The sequence below is a fragment of the Ziziphus jujuba genome, chromosome 7 (genome assembly GCF_031755915.1).
Source record: "Ziziphus jujuba cultivar Dongzao chromosome 7, ASM3175591v1".
Classification (NCBI taxonomy): domain Eukaryota; kingdom Viridiplantae; phylum Streptophyta; class Magnoliopsida; order Rosales; family Rhamnaceae; genus Ziziphus; species Ziziphus jujuba.
This window is the reverse complement of record NC_083385.1, coordinates 28,929,463-28,946,190: the sequence shown is the minus strand read 5'-3', so window position 1 is coordinate 28,946,190 and position 16,728 is coordinate 28,929,463. Positions and strand designations below refer to the sequence as shown.

The following is a 16,728-nucleotide window of genomic DNA, read 5'->3' as shown; positions in this document are numbered from 1 at the left end:
ATGGCGTCAAGTCATTCCACAAGTACGTACGAATCAAGTGACTACGAAATGGAAGTGGTGCGTGATTCCGAAGAAGAAGAAGAGTACGTACCAGAAGAGAAAAAGAGGAAGAAGAAGAAGATAATAGTGTGGAGCGAGAAGGACGAGATCACTATTTTGGAAGGGCTAATCAAACTACAGAAATCATCTTCATCCTTGGGGAAAAAAAACAACATCATCCATTATTATTCAGTTATCAAGGATTCTCTTGTGGCTGATGTATCCAAAGAACAACTCACCGACAAAGTCAAACGTTTGAAGAGAAAGTATATGCAAAATAAAAAAAATAAACTGGCGGATCCAAACTTATCAATTGATTATGATTCGCATAGCAAGAGGGTATTCGAGCTGTCCAAGCAGATATGGGACGAATGTGTATTCGACCTTGAATCTGGAGAGAAGAAGAGAAAGGAGGTGATGGTTAAAAACAAAATCGATGATACTGCTGATGACGACGATAACAAGAAGAAGAAGAAGAAGAAGCAGAAAATCATCAAGGAAAATGAAAGCGAAAGTGGAAGTGGTAATGCTTTTACCAAATTATTTCACGAATACTGTGAGGAAAAAGGATTAGAAGTGAAGTGGCTCGAAAAAGAGGAGAGAGACAGCTTGGGAAATCTATGGAAACAGGCGAGCCAATTGGAATGGGAGCAGGGGATCTTAGAGAGTAAATACAAAAAGTTGCGATATGACTTGGACGAAACCATTTATTCTCTCCTCAAATGCTGCTACACCAAATCTCCTGCTCTTTTTATCACACATGACAATTAGTTATTTAATTTTTCATTAATCAGATTTGTGTTTTTTTTTAAATGCAAATTCTTAATTAGTTTATGTTGGGTTTTTGTTTTGGTATTAATGAAACTTTTCAATTTGAACTAGTTCCTATTACCTGGCTATATTAAGAAAAGGCTCGTATGCATTATATAAATCATTCTTCCTTTTTTATAATGCAATGCAAAATTTTTTAACAGATCTTACTAGCTATTACATTGATATGCAACTTGAATTCTTCTTATTATGATTTTACAATTACAATCATCTATTAGTGGAATTAAAGAAAAATAATGGAGTGTCAAAGATGTAAAATCGAAAAGGTGCCAAAAGAAAAGCAAATTCAAATCAGGTAAAGAAAACAAATCTGAAATTAAATGTTAAGTGAAAAAAAAAAAGGGTATTAATAATTTTTTTAGTTTGCTTTAAAAAGGTATTAATGCCTTAATGCTAAGTCGAAAAAACAAAAGCATCTCAATTCATAGGCAACTTTTTGTTGCCTGTCAGGCTGTCACTTTTCTCTCTTCAGTTTATCTGAGGAACCATTAAACTTTGAATCAAGAAATATAAACAGCATGAACAGCCTACATAAAGCCTTGACATCTATCAAGTTATTTTCACAATTCGATTGGACCTGCCAGTGTAGTGTAAGGAACCAAGTGAAATATTTCAAAAACTGCAAGGAAACTTAAAAAATAAAAAACAAATAAAACATAAAAAATAAAAATGAAAAGAAAGGCATTTTTCTATCTGTATATGCCCATTTCTAACTACTGTACCTTGCAAGATTCTTTCTACAACTTGTGGCCTTTGATCAGGCTAATTATAAAACATGTATACACAGACTCACTCCTAGATACTACAAGAAGAAAAAGGAAATGGTACCTCCTTTTTTTTTTTTTTTTTTTTTTTTTTTTTAAACAAAAAGTTGTTGGATATTACATAGCTTTCAGCTTTCAAGTCTAAAGCAAACTATGTACCTTTACAGTTTCAGCAGCTGGGAAACAAAAAGGACTTCCATATCTAATCTAACTATTGCAGAAAGCCCAGCGTATGGCATCATTCAGAAAGATTGCATCTTTTTGGCTCTGACCTTTCTTCCAAACCTTGTATTTCATCTCATAAGAACTAGAATCACGCCACCGTTTTAGCATCTCCATTGAATAAGGACCCATTATTTGACCATGAGGACCCAAATAATGCCACACTGCACAAGTGGGGCTCTCATGTGCAACCTCACAATCTCCATCTTCATCACTGTCACTTAGCTCAATTAACTTAACCGATTTACTGCTTTTGTTTTCCATATCTTCCATTTGGATTTCATTTGGTTGTTCTGTCCCTTTTCCACCAATATCAGATCCAAACCGGTGTATAGCATCAGTTAGGAAGATTGCTTCTTCTTGGCTCTGACCTGCCTTCCAGACTTTGTATTTCATCTCATAAGAAGTGGTGTCACACCACTGTTTTAGCATTGACATAGAATAAGGGCCCATTACTTCATCATGAGGACCCAAAGAGTACCACACAGCACGAGTTGGATTTTCATGCACATCCTCATGATCTAGGTCGTGGTCACTTAGCTCATCCAACTCAACTGATTTACTGCTTTTGTTTTCAACCTGTTCTTTTTGGATACCTGTTGGTTGATTTTTCCATTCTCCAATATCAGAGTCACCCTGATGTTGCTTTTCAGGGATGACACTGGACTGGCTTTCTGAAGCAAAAGAAAGAGGTCTTTCCTGCACTTCTTCCATAAACAGTGATTTTGAACAACTTTTCTTTATTTCTGAAACTGGGTGATGGCGTTTCCTTCGAAGGTCACTCTGAACTTCGTAATCACTGATATGAGATTCTTGAGGCAGATCTACCTCGACACTGATATGAGATTCCTGAGGCAGCTCTACATTGCATTGATGTTTTGTTTCTGGGGCAACTCCAGCCCAGTTAGCAAATGGGTAATGTTAGAAGAAAAATAAATTTATATTATCAAAAGGATATTAAGCCCAAAATGCAATGAAGAGAAACTACAGGAGATATATTCAAAGATGGGGACAACATACTTCTAAAGAAGGTTTTTGACTTAAAGAATGATTGTCATGGATCTTTTTAACAAGTAAAATAGTAGAGCATATTGAAGAAAGCAATCCATAACAAATAATGGAGTACGTATGAAGAACAAGTTTATGAGCATGATTAAAGAGTCATCATTTTTATTAAAATTAAAGATTTCAAGCGATAGTAGTATTATGTATGCTAAAAGATCCTGACAAGGGTAACTTTCAGCTATGTAAATTATGTAAATATATCATGGTCAAGGAGAATAACTTGTCAATTATGCACCATTCTATAAATTGTTATTGCGTTCTCTTTTATTTTACCTTAACCTATCTTAATTTCAAATCCTATTATTACTTGTTACAAACCTCAACTGTAAGCTTTGCATGGTCTAAATTTGTTTCTCTGCAAGAAAACATGTTCATCTCCTATTTAAGTAATGGGAAACAACCACCAAAGGAAATTAAAAGAGAATAGATTCCAGAGAATTAGAAGCTTATCAAACCTGCCACATCTGTTCTACCATTTGGAGAGGAATTAGATTCACTGCCCAAATTAGTGCTGAGAGTTTGAGAAGCCTGTCCAACAGGTGATTCAGGCAAGCTGTTTGGTCCTTGTTTTACTTTTGTGAATGAGTTGTCAAAAACAGGTTCGATCTCCACTACATCTGCAATTACTCCTGGAAGCTTCTCTAATAATCGTGATTGCTCTGAAGGTGACTGAAGAAGTAGCTTTCTTCCAATATATTCAGCGATTGTGAACAAAATTTGCAGGTTAAGGTTCATATTCATATTTATCAAGACAAAAATTTTTAGTTATGCATAAATGATTTTGAGTGACTTGAGGAAAAGAACCTCATATATATAAATATATAAATATATATATATATATATATATGCAGCTTGTACTTTAAGTTTGACTTTGCAGATATAAGCACATAAAATTTTTTATGAGATTAGATAGTTTGGACTATTTGCAGCATCGCACACTGAGAAAAGAGTATGCCCCAGATAAAGAAATAGCATACGATCACATAAATATCACATTACTCTTAACAAAATAAAGAAAAGGATATTCTCTCCGCCATCCTTTTTCATTTGCTCGTTCAATTTGTTTCTGTAGAAGTGTAATTTCTTTTGCAATCCACTACAGACATATTTGTCCAAACAATGGAAGAAGGATCAGACAACCAAATTCAAATGCTAATGAGAAAATGAATATTCTAAAAATCTGAATATGGATTATAATGTAGAGTTCATAACAGTGTGGCAGATACCATATGAATGCAAACTCACTTTTATAAATCACCAGCAACACTCAAAATTATGAAGGTAAATTGGAAAAGAAACTTATAAAAGTATGCATAACATGATGTGTCCATGAGAAACATATTAAAGCATGTTTTGACATGATGTAACAATATCTCTGTATGAACCACAAAGCAATACTATGAAGTACTTTAGTCACTCCATAGTAATGCTTCGTTGTAAACAACTTGGTGATGCCACTTATTTATAGGAAAAAAATATATATATGGTATAATTTCTTATATTCATCTTTAGAATCTTGATATACCATCTAAAATCAAAAAATTTAAGTCAATAGAATTTTGCTTTCACAGAAAAATTATGAATTTACCATCCAAAAGCAATTTAAGAAATTACCCAATAAAAGTCTTCCTTGCCTAGAAGGCAAGCAAAGTCTTATAATCAAAGTGTTCAAACATTGATTCTTTACAGATAAAGACAAGATCAAAGTGTTCAAACATTGATTCTTTATAGATAAAGACAAGACATATCACAACATTATTTTAAGAGGTTAAGAAAGCCCATACATGCTTTGTTATATCCTCGTGTAGACTTCTGGCCTTCTCTTCAAGCTCCACCTAACAAACAAGGCATTCTCTGGTTATAAAATTAAAATATATTTTTTGTTTTATTTTAATTTCAAATTTAACGCATAAAATCTTTAAAATTATTATCATATGAATTGTGCCTTAAGTTGATCAACCTATCAAATTCCATGGTTAGTCACCTCAGAATTCAACCAAAAAGGAAATAGATTAAAATTTAAATACCACAGTTTTCTTATTTTTGGAGATACTTTTGTTAAATCATTATCCCCTGAACTAGTTAAGCATTTTTAACTGAAAATAGTCAATAAAAATAAGAAAGACAAGTATAAATTGCAGAAGAAACAATGAGATGCAAACGAGTAAACTAATGTTGTTGATAAGAAATGTAAATGCCACAACCACATTGGAAGAACCTTCATTTAAGTTAATTGGCAAAATTAGTTACAGTCCAGCCAGTCAATTAGCCAATGTGGAAAGATGCTTTGTTGAAAACAAAGAGTCCTAGTTTGGGATTGGTGAACATGTATAATGGTACGCTTGATGTAGAATATATTTAAGAATTTGTTTTACATAATATTTTTAGGTCAATTTTGACCAAAAATGTTAAACCCTTTGTGTTCTTTATCCCTTTTATTATTATTATTATTTTTATTATTATTTTTTCATATTTTAACAAATTCATTAATGTCTGGTAAACTTACATGCAACCGAAAGTTGAGATGTATTACCCAAAGATGTTAAAGGAATCTTATTAAAGGGTTTTGAAAGTTGAGGATAAAGCATAAAAGTCTAGAAGAGTGGCTATCACAGCCATGATAATATTTTTGTAACTTTACGGAAAGAAAATGGCATTTACTTCCCCATGAAAACTCAACCAAATGATGTTTTCTCCTTTATCAAAACTAATTTCTTGAAACACAGACAAAATGAACAGACAGCTGAATCAAGCTACTATCAACAATAACAATCAGTTGAGTCAAGCCACAAAGAAAATAAGTGGAAGTTTCACATTATAGGACATTGAATATGAAAGTGATTCACATATTAAGCCACCCAAGTCAAATCCTAATAAGTTAGTCTAATGATCCAGTCCTTGACGCAGCCATGAAAGTCATCTTTCCTTGTTCCCATTCAATCTAATGAGCAAAAGAGTCATCTTACAGTTATTATTGTCCATGTATTTAACACATTAATCATATATGCATGAGATAACTTACCACAGTAGGCTTTTTAAGTAGGCCAGCATTCATTCTTTGATGCAAATCTTTACATTCTTCCTGCATAAAATAACGGTCAACCAAGTTCACTAATTTTACATGAAAAAATTATAAACTATAAATTTAAATAATAATAGTCAACCAAGTTCACTAATGTTAGATGAAAAAAATTATAAACTATAAATTTAAAAGCGACGACATTTAGGTGTTGGTTTTATTCAATTAATGAACATATGAACCAAAAATTCATATTAGGAAGTTGCAAACAATAAATGATTTTAACGGAAAGATGAAAAGAAATTCAAAGTACAATCATTCCCAAAACTTAAATTTGTCGGCACAACCAACAATTAACACACAATTTTCCTCACATATGGAGCCATATGCAATTAAAAATTTGCCCCTTACATATGCAGTACAATAAATTAAGTGGTTTTGTTTCTGCAATTTTCTAATGGTTCCAAAAGTCTAGCAAAATAGAGGTTAACAAGATTCTAACAAAAGACCAATTAGACAATTGGCTACGTTACCATCCATTGCAAAAGCTTGAACTGTAAGGATTGGTACATGTCAAGCCAACACAATTTACAATTGACAAAGAGGGGTGCCCCGACAATGATTTAAATATTTTTTATATTCAATACGTATTCAATCTTATAATGATTAATATTTTTTAATGTTTTGCCCCGACACTTAAAAAAGGTCACTTTTAGACAAGGTCAAAGTGTACTCTTTCTCATCACTCAAAACTCGTTCACAACAAAAGACAAAAGAACTCTCTTCCACAACAAAGTAACAAAGGTAAAAATAATTGCATTCAACCTCTTTTATCTAAAGACAAGTTGGTCGCTTAAAACTTGTCTCTCTTTTTTTAATACCAACGCTTCATGGCCTAATCAAAATTTCAAAGATATTTTTATTCAAAATAACGTTCTTTATTTTGAATCTTGAGTTTTATGTGTATTGTTATACACCTAATTATTTTATTTATTTATTTATTTTTAAATATGATTCAAAACCAATTCTAAATCTTAATAATAGCCCTTTAAATTAAAATGCTAAAGCTTTTGGTTTTCTTTCAATATTTAACCTTATTTTTGTAAGAGCTGAATTATCTGCCTTTTTTATTTTTATTTTTTTTTCACATTGTCTTTAAGCACTTTCTTGTGCAAAATAAGTTGAACAGTTATACTTGTTGTTTTATTAATAACTAGAAAGCTAATAAAAATTTTCTTATTACAAGGTGTTCATTATTTACCAATCAGTAATGCTACACACATCAAAATATTTACCAAATTTATTTAGCAAATCATATATGTTAAGATATTATTTATTGACATATTCATATAAGATATGTGTGTCTGGCACCAAGTTGAATTACCATTATTCCCCAAAACTTATACCATTGGGTAGTGGTCAAATTTATACTTACATTATCTTTGACAGTTACATTATTATTAACATATGAAAATTGTAAAGTTATCTTCAATAATAAAAGCTTAAAACTATTTTTATTAAGAAAAATGTTACCTGCCACCATGGTTTGATGACCACCAGTGGATGCTACATAGACATGGCAATTTAATTAGCTACCACCATGGGTTCACTTTCCCGTATAGGTTTTTAGTTTTAAGAAATCAAAAGTAATTTAAATGAAACCAATTGATTATTGCCATGTCAACAATGGATCCTATTGGTGATATCCAATTGTGATGACTAATAGCAAACCTCTTTTATTAATGATTTTTTTTTTTTTTTGGGGGGGGGGGGGGGAGAATTAATGATGTATCTCCTTCACGAATTTAGCTTCTTTTCATCCCAAAAAATAAAATAAAATATCAAGCTCAGACTATTAAAAAGTGGGCCTTAAAGTCTAATCCAATTTTAAAATATTATATTTAGTACCTAATTTAAACAAGAGGAGTTCTCCATGAAGCAAGGTATTTGACAAAGAATCTTTAACAAATCATCTTGGCCCTTGAATAGGCATATGTATATCCAATGGGGCACAAACAATGAGTAGTTATTGGAAATTAAGTCACTGATTTAAACACCATCGGATCTACCCAATCAGGGGCCAACTTTATTAGCAATCTCAATTCTAAAAATATAACTATAGTAAATATTCCCATATCGGTTAACTACAGCAAAAACTGATGATGATGATGATGATGATGATGATGATGATAATAATAATAATAATGCACATATATGCACAAAAATATTTGCTATGAAATTACCTCACAAAAGTTGTCGTCTGATAGCTTGCAGATGGGCACATTTTTCAGCGAATTGGAAAGCTCCAATAGAATTTCTTCATTCATTTCACTATTTTTTAATCTATTCACACCTATAAGAATGTGGAATACAAGAAGATGGGTAACCATCTAAAAAATACTAAAACATGACATTTTCACTAAATATAAGAACAATGAAATTTGAGTTTGAGTTTAGTGTTAACTTTTATCAACATTCAATGATCACTAGCAGAAATGACAACGACGAAGATAACAACAACAATCATAATGATAATTAACCATCTATTCTGCTTAAAAAGTATACAGACCTAGATTCTTAGGTTTGTAGGAGAATAATAAAGCATGTGAAAAATTCTTTAGAAAATATTTTCCAGAGGCTAATCAATCAGTTTTTCATTGAGGCCCAATTCAACATAAAGTTACCGCCATGTCTTTGATAAAGTACATCTGTTATTTGCTAGAAATTTTAACCTGCCGTTGATAACTAGCCTTTCATAATATTTTTGTTGTTAATCAAAATGTGGTAGAAAAAACAAAGATATCCTAGAGGCTATAGGCCAATACTAGATTGCCCAAAAAAAAAAAAAAAAAAAACAAAACAAAAACAAAACAAAAAATACAGAATTAAAACTCAAGCCATCATTATATTAATTAATAGCATCATTAGGAAAATTACCTTTAACTTGCAAAAGCTGGTGAGAATTGCTTTGTAAGTAGTCATTGGGTTCAGATTTGACTCTCACAAAACTTCCCACAACTTTAGTAACAAAGGTCTTTGGTTCCTTCAGCAGTTGCTCCACTAAACTCCTCTTCAAATAGACAAGCTGGATGTTCTCGGCAATTATAGATGCAAAACTGCTCTTTGACAGTTCTTCAGTTTCTTTCATCTTCTGATCTTCTCTACGTTTTTTCAACTTTCTCTGACTTTTACAGGCCCCCAATAAACCCCCATCCTTATGTTCAGAACTACTGCCAAAGTCATCCTCCTCTGATTGCTCAAAATTTTCAGCAAAATGGGCAGTCAAAAGATTATATATACTATTTTTATTCAATGATTTTCTTCCCAAAAGGCATTGTAGCCTTGCATCACATATTATTTTCTTCTTCTTTTCTGAATGAAAAAGCTTGTTTTCAATGCAGTAGTTTGTAACTATGGTAGTAACATCATATTGTGATAATTGTTTTGATGTCCCTTGACCAATGGAAGCAAGGAATTCAATGAGAGGTTGTGATCCCCAACCAATAAACTTAGTTCTCTTTGATTTTTTCCCTTTTTCTTTCATCATACCAATCTTTTTCTTAGATGTGTTTTTCTTCCCATGTGGCTTATATTCTTCAGGTTCCTCCAACTTATCGTAATCAGATTCGTCGAGATCATTTTCTTCTTCAGATTCGCAAATATATTCTTCCATTTTGCTAATTTCATTTGAACCAAACTCACACCTGTAATTCTTATCCTTCATGGAGTTGGCAGAGCAATGAATACGCTCCCATGTTAAGCCTTCTTTGTCCTTGATTCTTTCCAAATACTCCTTGAAAAAGAACTCATATGTATCCCGGTTGTTGAAATCAACCTTGCCCTGAAAATCAAATCCAGCCAGAAAACAAAGAATAATAAAGCTGAAGTTCTATTTGTTGAACTACCTCTAATCCCAAACTTAAGTGAGTTTAATATGTACATCTAACTAAGTCTAACATTTCCCTTCACCTATTGGTCACTTTGGTATTTACAAGTGTTAATTCTTTTTGAATGGGTGGTAGTGTGACTTGAACCTAGGTGTCTAGGATTTTTGAGCTTTGATACCATGTTAAATTACCATTGATTCCAAAAGCTTAAGCTGCTATTATGCAACTCAATACCTTATCTTCAAAACTCAAATCTTTAGTGATAATTAATGAGATCTTTATGATCAATCTTAAATTAAGTCCTTTACAACTTTTTGGGCATTGTCTTCTAAAGAATTTAAAGCTTATTATTATTCTATGCATTTATCTTGGAAGGAGGTCCAATAAACTAATGCAATGCCAGTTTTCTTTTCTTTTCTTCCTGATTTGTTAAGGTCCTAGAGGATTTCCCACATTTAAAGACCATGTTGAGAATGCTCTTTCATTAATAAGCTTACGTTTCTCATATATATAAAAGAGAGAGAGCAATGCTAACCCATTCCAAACCTAACACCTAAATGCAACCAGCTCATTCGACAATCTAAACAAATATTGAGCTGCTACTTCACAATAAAGAAACAAGAACTCGATGGATTCACAACTTCTCCAAACACATAACACCCGTTGGGAGACAAGCATTGTGTGGAAATTAGTTTACTTTTTAACTGAATAATTATGCTTTTTGTAGGAATTAGAGATTTAATTAGTTTAGGAAGTTTATATTAGAATTTGCTATTTATTAGAATGAATAGTTGAAAGCCTCCTTATGAGAAGCATGTTTGCAGTCTTCTTTCTTGGAAAATATGGCATGTATAATGTATTAATCTTTCCATGAGTTAATGGCCAAACAAAATACCAGGAATTTTGAAGACAAGCTTTCCATATTCAAACACCAGAAAGGAAGGATTACAATAGGAAAATTAAAGAAAAATTTACAAGAGCAACCTATAAAGAATCTCGAGTCCAAGCTCTCTTATCAATCTTTGGAGATTTATGAACTATTTCCTAAAGTACTGACACAAAATCCAATCTGTATTTTCCTATCTCTCAAGTTTCTATCCAAATTAGGATGAATTACACTTAGCACCCTTACACTTTAGTGTTAATGTCAAATAGTCCCTACGCTTTCATCTTTTTTTTTCTCCTTCTTTTTTTTTTTTTTTTTTTTTTTTTTCTCTCTAACAGTCTCACTTCTGCAATATACTAATAAATCAAAAAGGTCCTATTATGATTTTTCTGTTATCTTCAACAGATTTAAAGCTTAAGAGCCACACCATTGCCACAGGAGCAATAAATGAATTTAAATTTTTTTACAGAAATGGTGGTTTTGCAAAGCCCTAACCCAGCCAGCTAGAGCCCTCTCTTCCCTGACTTCCAGAGTAACATCTTCACACACCTCCAGCCCACCAACCTAGACTTCATAGCCAAATATCACATAAGAGAGAAATAGCATTGCTTTCTACACCCAAAAGCCATTATTCCAATCTTGCTTCTCGTTTAAGTGTAATTAACCATAGAAATGAAAGTCCATGCAAAAGTTATTAAAATCATCATCCAAAAACAGGAAAAGAATGTGACACTTACAGAGAAGTACAAGAGTAAGATAAAATTTTCAATAAATGTGTTCATAATTGTTTAAACTTAGTCTAAGCAAGATAAAAGCCCCTATTCCAATCTTACTGCTAATTTAAGTGTAATTAACCCTATAAATGAAAGTCCATGCAAGGGTTATTAAAACCATCATCCACAAACAGGGGAAAGAATGTGGCACTTACAGAGAAGGACGACATTTGGATAAAGTTTTCAATAAATGTATTCATAATTGTTTATGCTTAGTCTAAGCAAGATAAAAAAAATTTATTATCTTATTCAAATTCAAGCATCACAAGATGCATTAACATGGACTTTCACACACATCACGGCTTTAAAAGTCTCCTTGCATTTAGTTTCCATGCCTTGTAAAACACTAGGAGAAACACCTCATAAGAGATTTAGTGGAGTTTAACAAAAGATAAATTGTGTATTAGGATATCCCAAATGAGCTTATTCCTCTTTCCCTTCTCTCTCTACTTAGCACACACCCCTGCATATATCATGATCTGAATCTTCAAAAAGAAACTAAGACAAAATGCAAATAAAGCTCTTTTAATCTCTTCTGAAGTTCTCTTAACACTGTAAAACTAAATTCTAGTGTCATCAATAGTCTCAACTCATATACTTAATGGAAAAATGAAACAAATCAATAGAGAACACGTAAATAAATTGTAAGGTTGCTAAGTATCATAAATTTAGTTTTCTTGGTTATGTCAAAGATTTCTCATCCTCTCTTATGTAATAGTTTTATATAAACAAAGGTTAAGTTTTCTATCAGCAAAAGTGGTAAAAGTTCAAAAGTAAAATAATGAGAAGGGGAATTGTAGTTAGTAGAAATACAAAGCATCTATGGCATTTTCTAGTGAGCTTCTCTTCTGAAGCAGACAAGTTAATGGATCGCCAAGTAATACCCATGAAGTAATTTATAAAACACAAAAATAAGGCAAAACACATCAATTGATATACATGTACATAAAAAAGCAACAGGTTAAGCTACAAAACCTTTAACAGAATAATATAAAATAATCATACCCCATCAGAATCAACACCTTTGCCTTCATCTATAAGTAAAGCAAGCGCTAAGCAGTTTTTGCAAAATCCTTTATTCCCTCTTACATGTGCAAACTCAACATCAACAAAACAGCGTCCGCATACAGCTTGTGGGCAGCAAAAGCATTGAAACTTTGCTTTTTTTTGGCAAGAGAAGCAAGAATGCCAATCTGAAAATATAACATAATCTTACAAACCAGAAAATAGAATGTTCTACTACATGATGCAACCTGTATAAAATATTAAGATGATCACGCAGAGTAGAATAAAGAGGCTTCATTTCGTAGAAAACAAGATATTTCATTAGCAAAATCCAGAAAAACCAGAAATTTTTTATGTGCTCTAATAAAAAATAGTCAAAATAAGTAGCATACAAACATGCCGTGCCACATGCCTGCCTATACAAACTAATCCTAGACCATAGTAAAATATTAACACGATAGTTTAAAACATGTTGAACATTTTATATGCATCAACACATTATGGTATATCATTCTTGAAATATAAGAATTCCCTTGAAAATGAGATGATCTAATGTGTAAAAATTATTATCAAAAAGGTTTTAGCAACTTACTGCAAATCCAGTGTTCTCCAGTCTCAATTAACAAATCATCTCTTTCTACACATGCAGGATGATAAGCTTTAAGACAATTCCTGAAAGTCGTAGAGAAAATACTCCTTAGAGAAAATACTCCTTATTGTGAGCAAACAATATAATGAGAACTTGGGCCTTAGTCCACCAATTCACCTTAGTGGTAGCAGTCCCCAAAGTCATTGTACATAACTGGTGCCAATTATATGAGCTACTTAAATTTCAACTATTCAATTTTAGAGACACGTGGTGAGAAACAAAAGATATATTCTATTTTTTCTGCTACATTAGACTTTATTGTAGACTAAAATGTCAGTGTTAAAGCCTTAAAAATATCATGCTCAGATAACTAATTCTCACATTTAAAGTAGTTAGTTACAGTTATTTGTTCATAGGTTCCATAAATAAAATAAACATTAAAAAGTAATATATTGAAATGGATGATAGGTTCACAAAATTTACTAAAGTCATTTCAAAAAAACACAGTGAACCAATAATACAGTGTCACATCAATTTGGTAATTAGAATTAGAGGCAACTATCATTTACTTTAGAAAACTACTCCTACTCCTACTCCTACTAGTAAAATACCATGATAAACACAACACATTTTTTTATTTAAAAAAAAAAAAAAAATTTACGATTCCAAAGAGGCATTTCACTTTTAGTATATCTTATTTCAGGCCATGGCAAAGCCAGTAATTTGATAGAATTGACATTTAAAACATGCTTTAAACCACCTTTTTTTTTTTTTTTTTTTTTTTTTTTTAGAGGGGATTCAACTATTGTCTTCATATTATGATGGAATAACAGCATATATAAGTGTGTATGTGTGTGCAATTACAACGCTACTAGTTCGCTCTACAGCATTACGAAAGGCAAATAACCCTTCAATCCATAAAACACACAAGAGAATTTAGGAGTATCCATCTCTCTCTCTCTCTCTCTCCCCCCCTCTCCACTGTGAAATTTAAACTAATTTTAATAGGAAACCCAGTAGTACCCAAATCATAATATTATTATTATTTTTTTTTTTCTTTTTTGGGGGGTGGGGGGTGGTTCCTTTCTGGAGAACTCACCGGGAGTCGCAGACCACAAGCAACCCTCCATCTTTGCAAGAGAAGCAGAAATCTTCACAAATTTCTTCCTTATTTAAATTTTTACGCTTCCTCGGCATGCTGATAATGTTCGCATTTCACTTCAGAGCTTTAGTTTTCCGTCAAACCTACCCCAGAAAAATTAAAAACTCCATTTAAGACTCAACCCACCCAGCACTTTTAAGATTGCCTTGTTTGAGAATTTTTCAAATACAAACAAATATCATACATTAATAAAGAGGGTCGAAGAAGTTTTCAGTCTCCGAAAAGTTCACGGCCTTTTCCCGAGTTTATTCCATTATTGAAAGCTTTAATTTATTAAAGGAAAAAAAAAAAAAAATATATATATATATATATATATATGAGAAACCCATTTGGAAAGAACAGCAAAGAAAACGCACCTGAAAGACTGAAACTCTTTCTACATGCAACTATGATGCAGAAATGGCGCTTTCCTTCAAACCCATTCACCCACATGAGAGAAAAAATAATAATAAAAAAATAAATAAATACATAAGCTGTGAATTAGTACCAGGGCGCTCCTGATTTCAGAGGAAAAAAAGAAAAAAAAAAGGAAAAAAAACAAAAGAAAAAGGTTTGTTAATGCTAGGGTACCAAAAAGTATCATATATTAAAGGTGTGATTATCTTTGAGAAATTTTGGTTGCACTTTCATATTAATTCTATACCGTTTTTATTAGAAATTTATATTTATATTTTTTTTAAATTATTATTAAAAATATTTAATAACTAAATATATTTATATTCAAAAGTATAGAATTGAACATTTTAAATATAATTAGAAATATATTATTAAAAATTTTAAATTTATTTATAAGTATCCTATTAAATATTTTTAGATATGAATATCTCAAATATGTTTAGCTATATATAACTGTACATTTCAAATGTCAAATGCATTAAAAAAATATACAACTGAATATATTCAAATATGAACATTTCAAATATATTTACAAATATGTGAGTAAATGTTTCAAATGTGTATCGTACATTTTAAATACTAAATACATTCAAAAATATACGACTGAATATCTTCAGATATAAACATTTAAAATATGTTCAAAAATATACGACTGAACGTCTCAAATGTGTTCAGAAACATACCATCGAATATTTTTAGAAACATTCATAATTTTTAAACCGAACATTCCGACGAAAAAAAATTTTCATTGTCCAAAAGTGTTATAATCGGAAAGAAAAGTTTTGTGAAATTTTCAAAAGTTTTGCAAAATTTTCATGACTATCAATTTTATCTAAAAACGTTGCGAAAAGTTTTCATAAAGTGGTATTTGATTTGTAAGCACTTTGTGAAAAAAAAAAAAAAAGTTTTTGGGTTTAATTAAAACTCTATAAATGTTGGATATTTTAGATATTATAGATATTGTATAAAATTATTTTATATATTTTATATTTTTAAATGGTAATACGTAAAGAACAATATTATGTAGAATTGTTTTAGAATTGTGAAAAGAACTTTTTTTATTTTATTTGTTAAAATACCATTATAATTTATGAAACAGTTAAATTTTTTTTATTTATATAAAAAATAATATTTCACCATTTAATCAATTTTTATTTGTGGGAGATATTTTTAGCTTTGGAGTTTCCATTAAAAATCAAATAAATATTATATGTAATTTGATTTAATTAAAATGCAAACAGATATTGTAAAAATTTCCATTAACTAACTTTTTGTCTGAACAGAGGATTGAAAACGGATTTTAGTGTAAGGATGGCATTTTGTGTTTGCTTATTGGGTTTGTGTCAATCCATTTAATAACCGTGTCAAAAATATTTAATCTGGATACAATAAGTTTATTAATCGTGTTAGGTATCTAAAATATTAATATAATATTTTTATAAACATGTCAACACAATACGATCCTTATAACATGATTATTTTAATGGATCATATTGACCTATTAACTTGAAAATTAATATGTCAACTTGAAAACTAACATTTTTATTAATATACCTACTTTATTAATTTGAAAATCAAGCTCCTTATTTGAAAATGACCTAAAAATAATAATTAAAAAACAACATAAAAATAATTTAAGTATTAAAATACCTCCTTAAAAAAATCAAGATACAAAATTTTAATTTAATAGTAATATACCATCTAATTATTCTAGCAAATTTATATAAAATTAAAAATACAAAAAAATCAAAATGCCAAAAATCATAATCTACAATATATAAGTTTCAATACACCAACATTAATACTTCAATATCCATAACAGCTGATAGTGCTATTACACTAACAATTACAATATAAAATAAAATAAATGGCATCACAATCGTACAGATACAGTCTCAAATTCTTAAATAAAACATCTAAAAACAAAGGAAAAAAGAGATGGCCATTATTATGCTTCCAAATTTGTTTGTCAATGTCCAAACTTTAAAACCAAATATGTCAATTTTGGTGCTCAACAATTCGCCTAAAGTCACCATATTCAAGTAAATAAAAAGAAACCATCAATTAAATATAAAATAGAAAATAAAATG

At 30.8% G+C, this 16,728-nt stretch overlaps 2 protein-coding genes across 2 annotated transcripts; one reads left to right on the top strand and one right to left on the bottom strand.

Moving 5' to 3' along the window:
• On the top strand, positions 1 to 810 carry LOC125423785 (transcription factor STKL2). Its single transcript, XM_060818918.1, has one exon. The coding sequence runs from the start codon at positions 1 to 3 to the stop codon at positions 808 to 810; it is 810 nt and encodes a 269-aa protein (XP_060674901.1).
• Positions 811 to 1,540: 730 nt separating this feature from the next.
• LOC107405719 (uncharacterized protein At5g08430) lies at positions 1,541 to 14,831 on the bottom strand. Its single transcript, XM_048478778.2, has 11 exons — positions 14,599 to 14,831; positions 14,180 to 14,325; positions 13,084 to 13,163; positions 12,492 to 12,679; positions 8,878 to 9,781; positions 8,184 to 8,293; positions 5,944 to 6,003; positions 4,706 to 4,756; positions 3,947 to 4,017; positions 3,377 to 3,627; positions 1,541 to 2,740 (listed from the first exon to the last, which is right to left on the bottom strand). The coding sequence occupies exons 2-11, from the start codon at positions 14,275 to 14,277 to the stop codon at positions 1,842 to 1,844; spliced, it is 2,712 nt and encodes a 903-aa protein (XP_048334735.2). The 5' UTR covers positions 14,278 to 14,325; positions 14,599 to 14,831; the 3' UTR covers positions 1,541 to 1,841.
• Between the last annotated feature and the right edge of the window lie 1,897 nt (positions 14,832 to 16,728).

Bases quoted from the DNA above. Each gene is read 5' to 3' on its own strand.
- LOC125423785 (XM_060818918.1), top strand. From the start codon at position 1: ATGGCGTCAAGTCATTCCACAAGTACGTACGAATCAAGTGACTACGAA.
- LOC107405719 (XM_048478778.2), bottom strand. From the start codon at position 14,277: ATGCCGAGGAAGCGTAAAAATTTAAATAAGGAAGAAATTTGTGAAGAT. The intron at 13,164-14,179 runs GTGAGTTCTCCA...TACGACTTTCAG, and splicing joins CTTGTGGTCTGCGACTCCCG to GAATTGTCTTAAAGCTTATC. The intron at 12,680-13,083 runs GTAAGTTGCTAA...TTATATTTTCAG, and splicing joins TGGAGAACACTGGATTTGCA to ATTGGCATTCTTGCTTCTCT.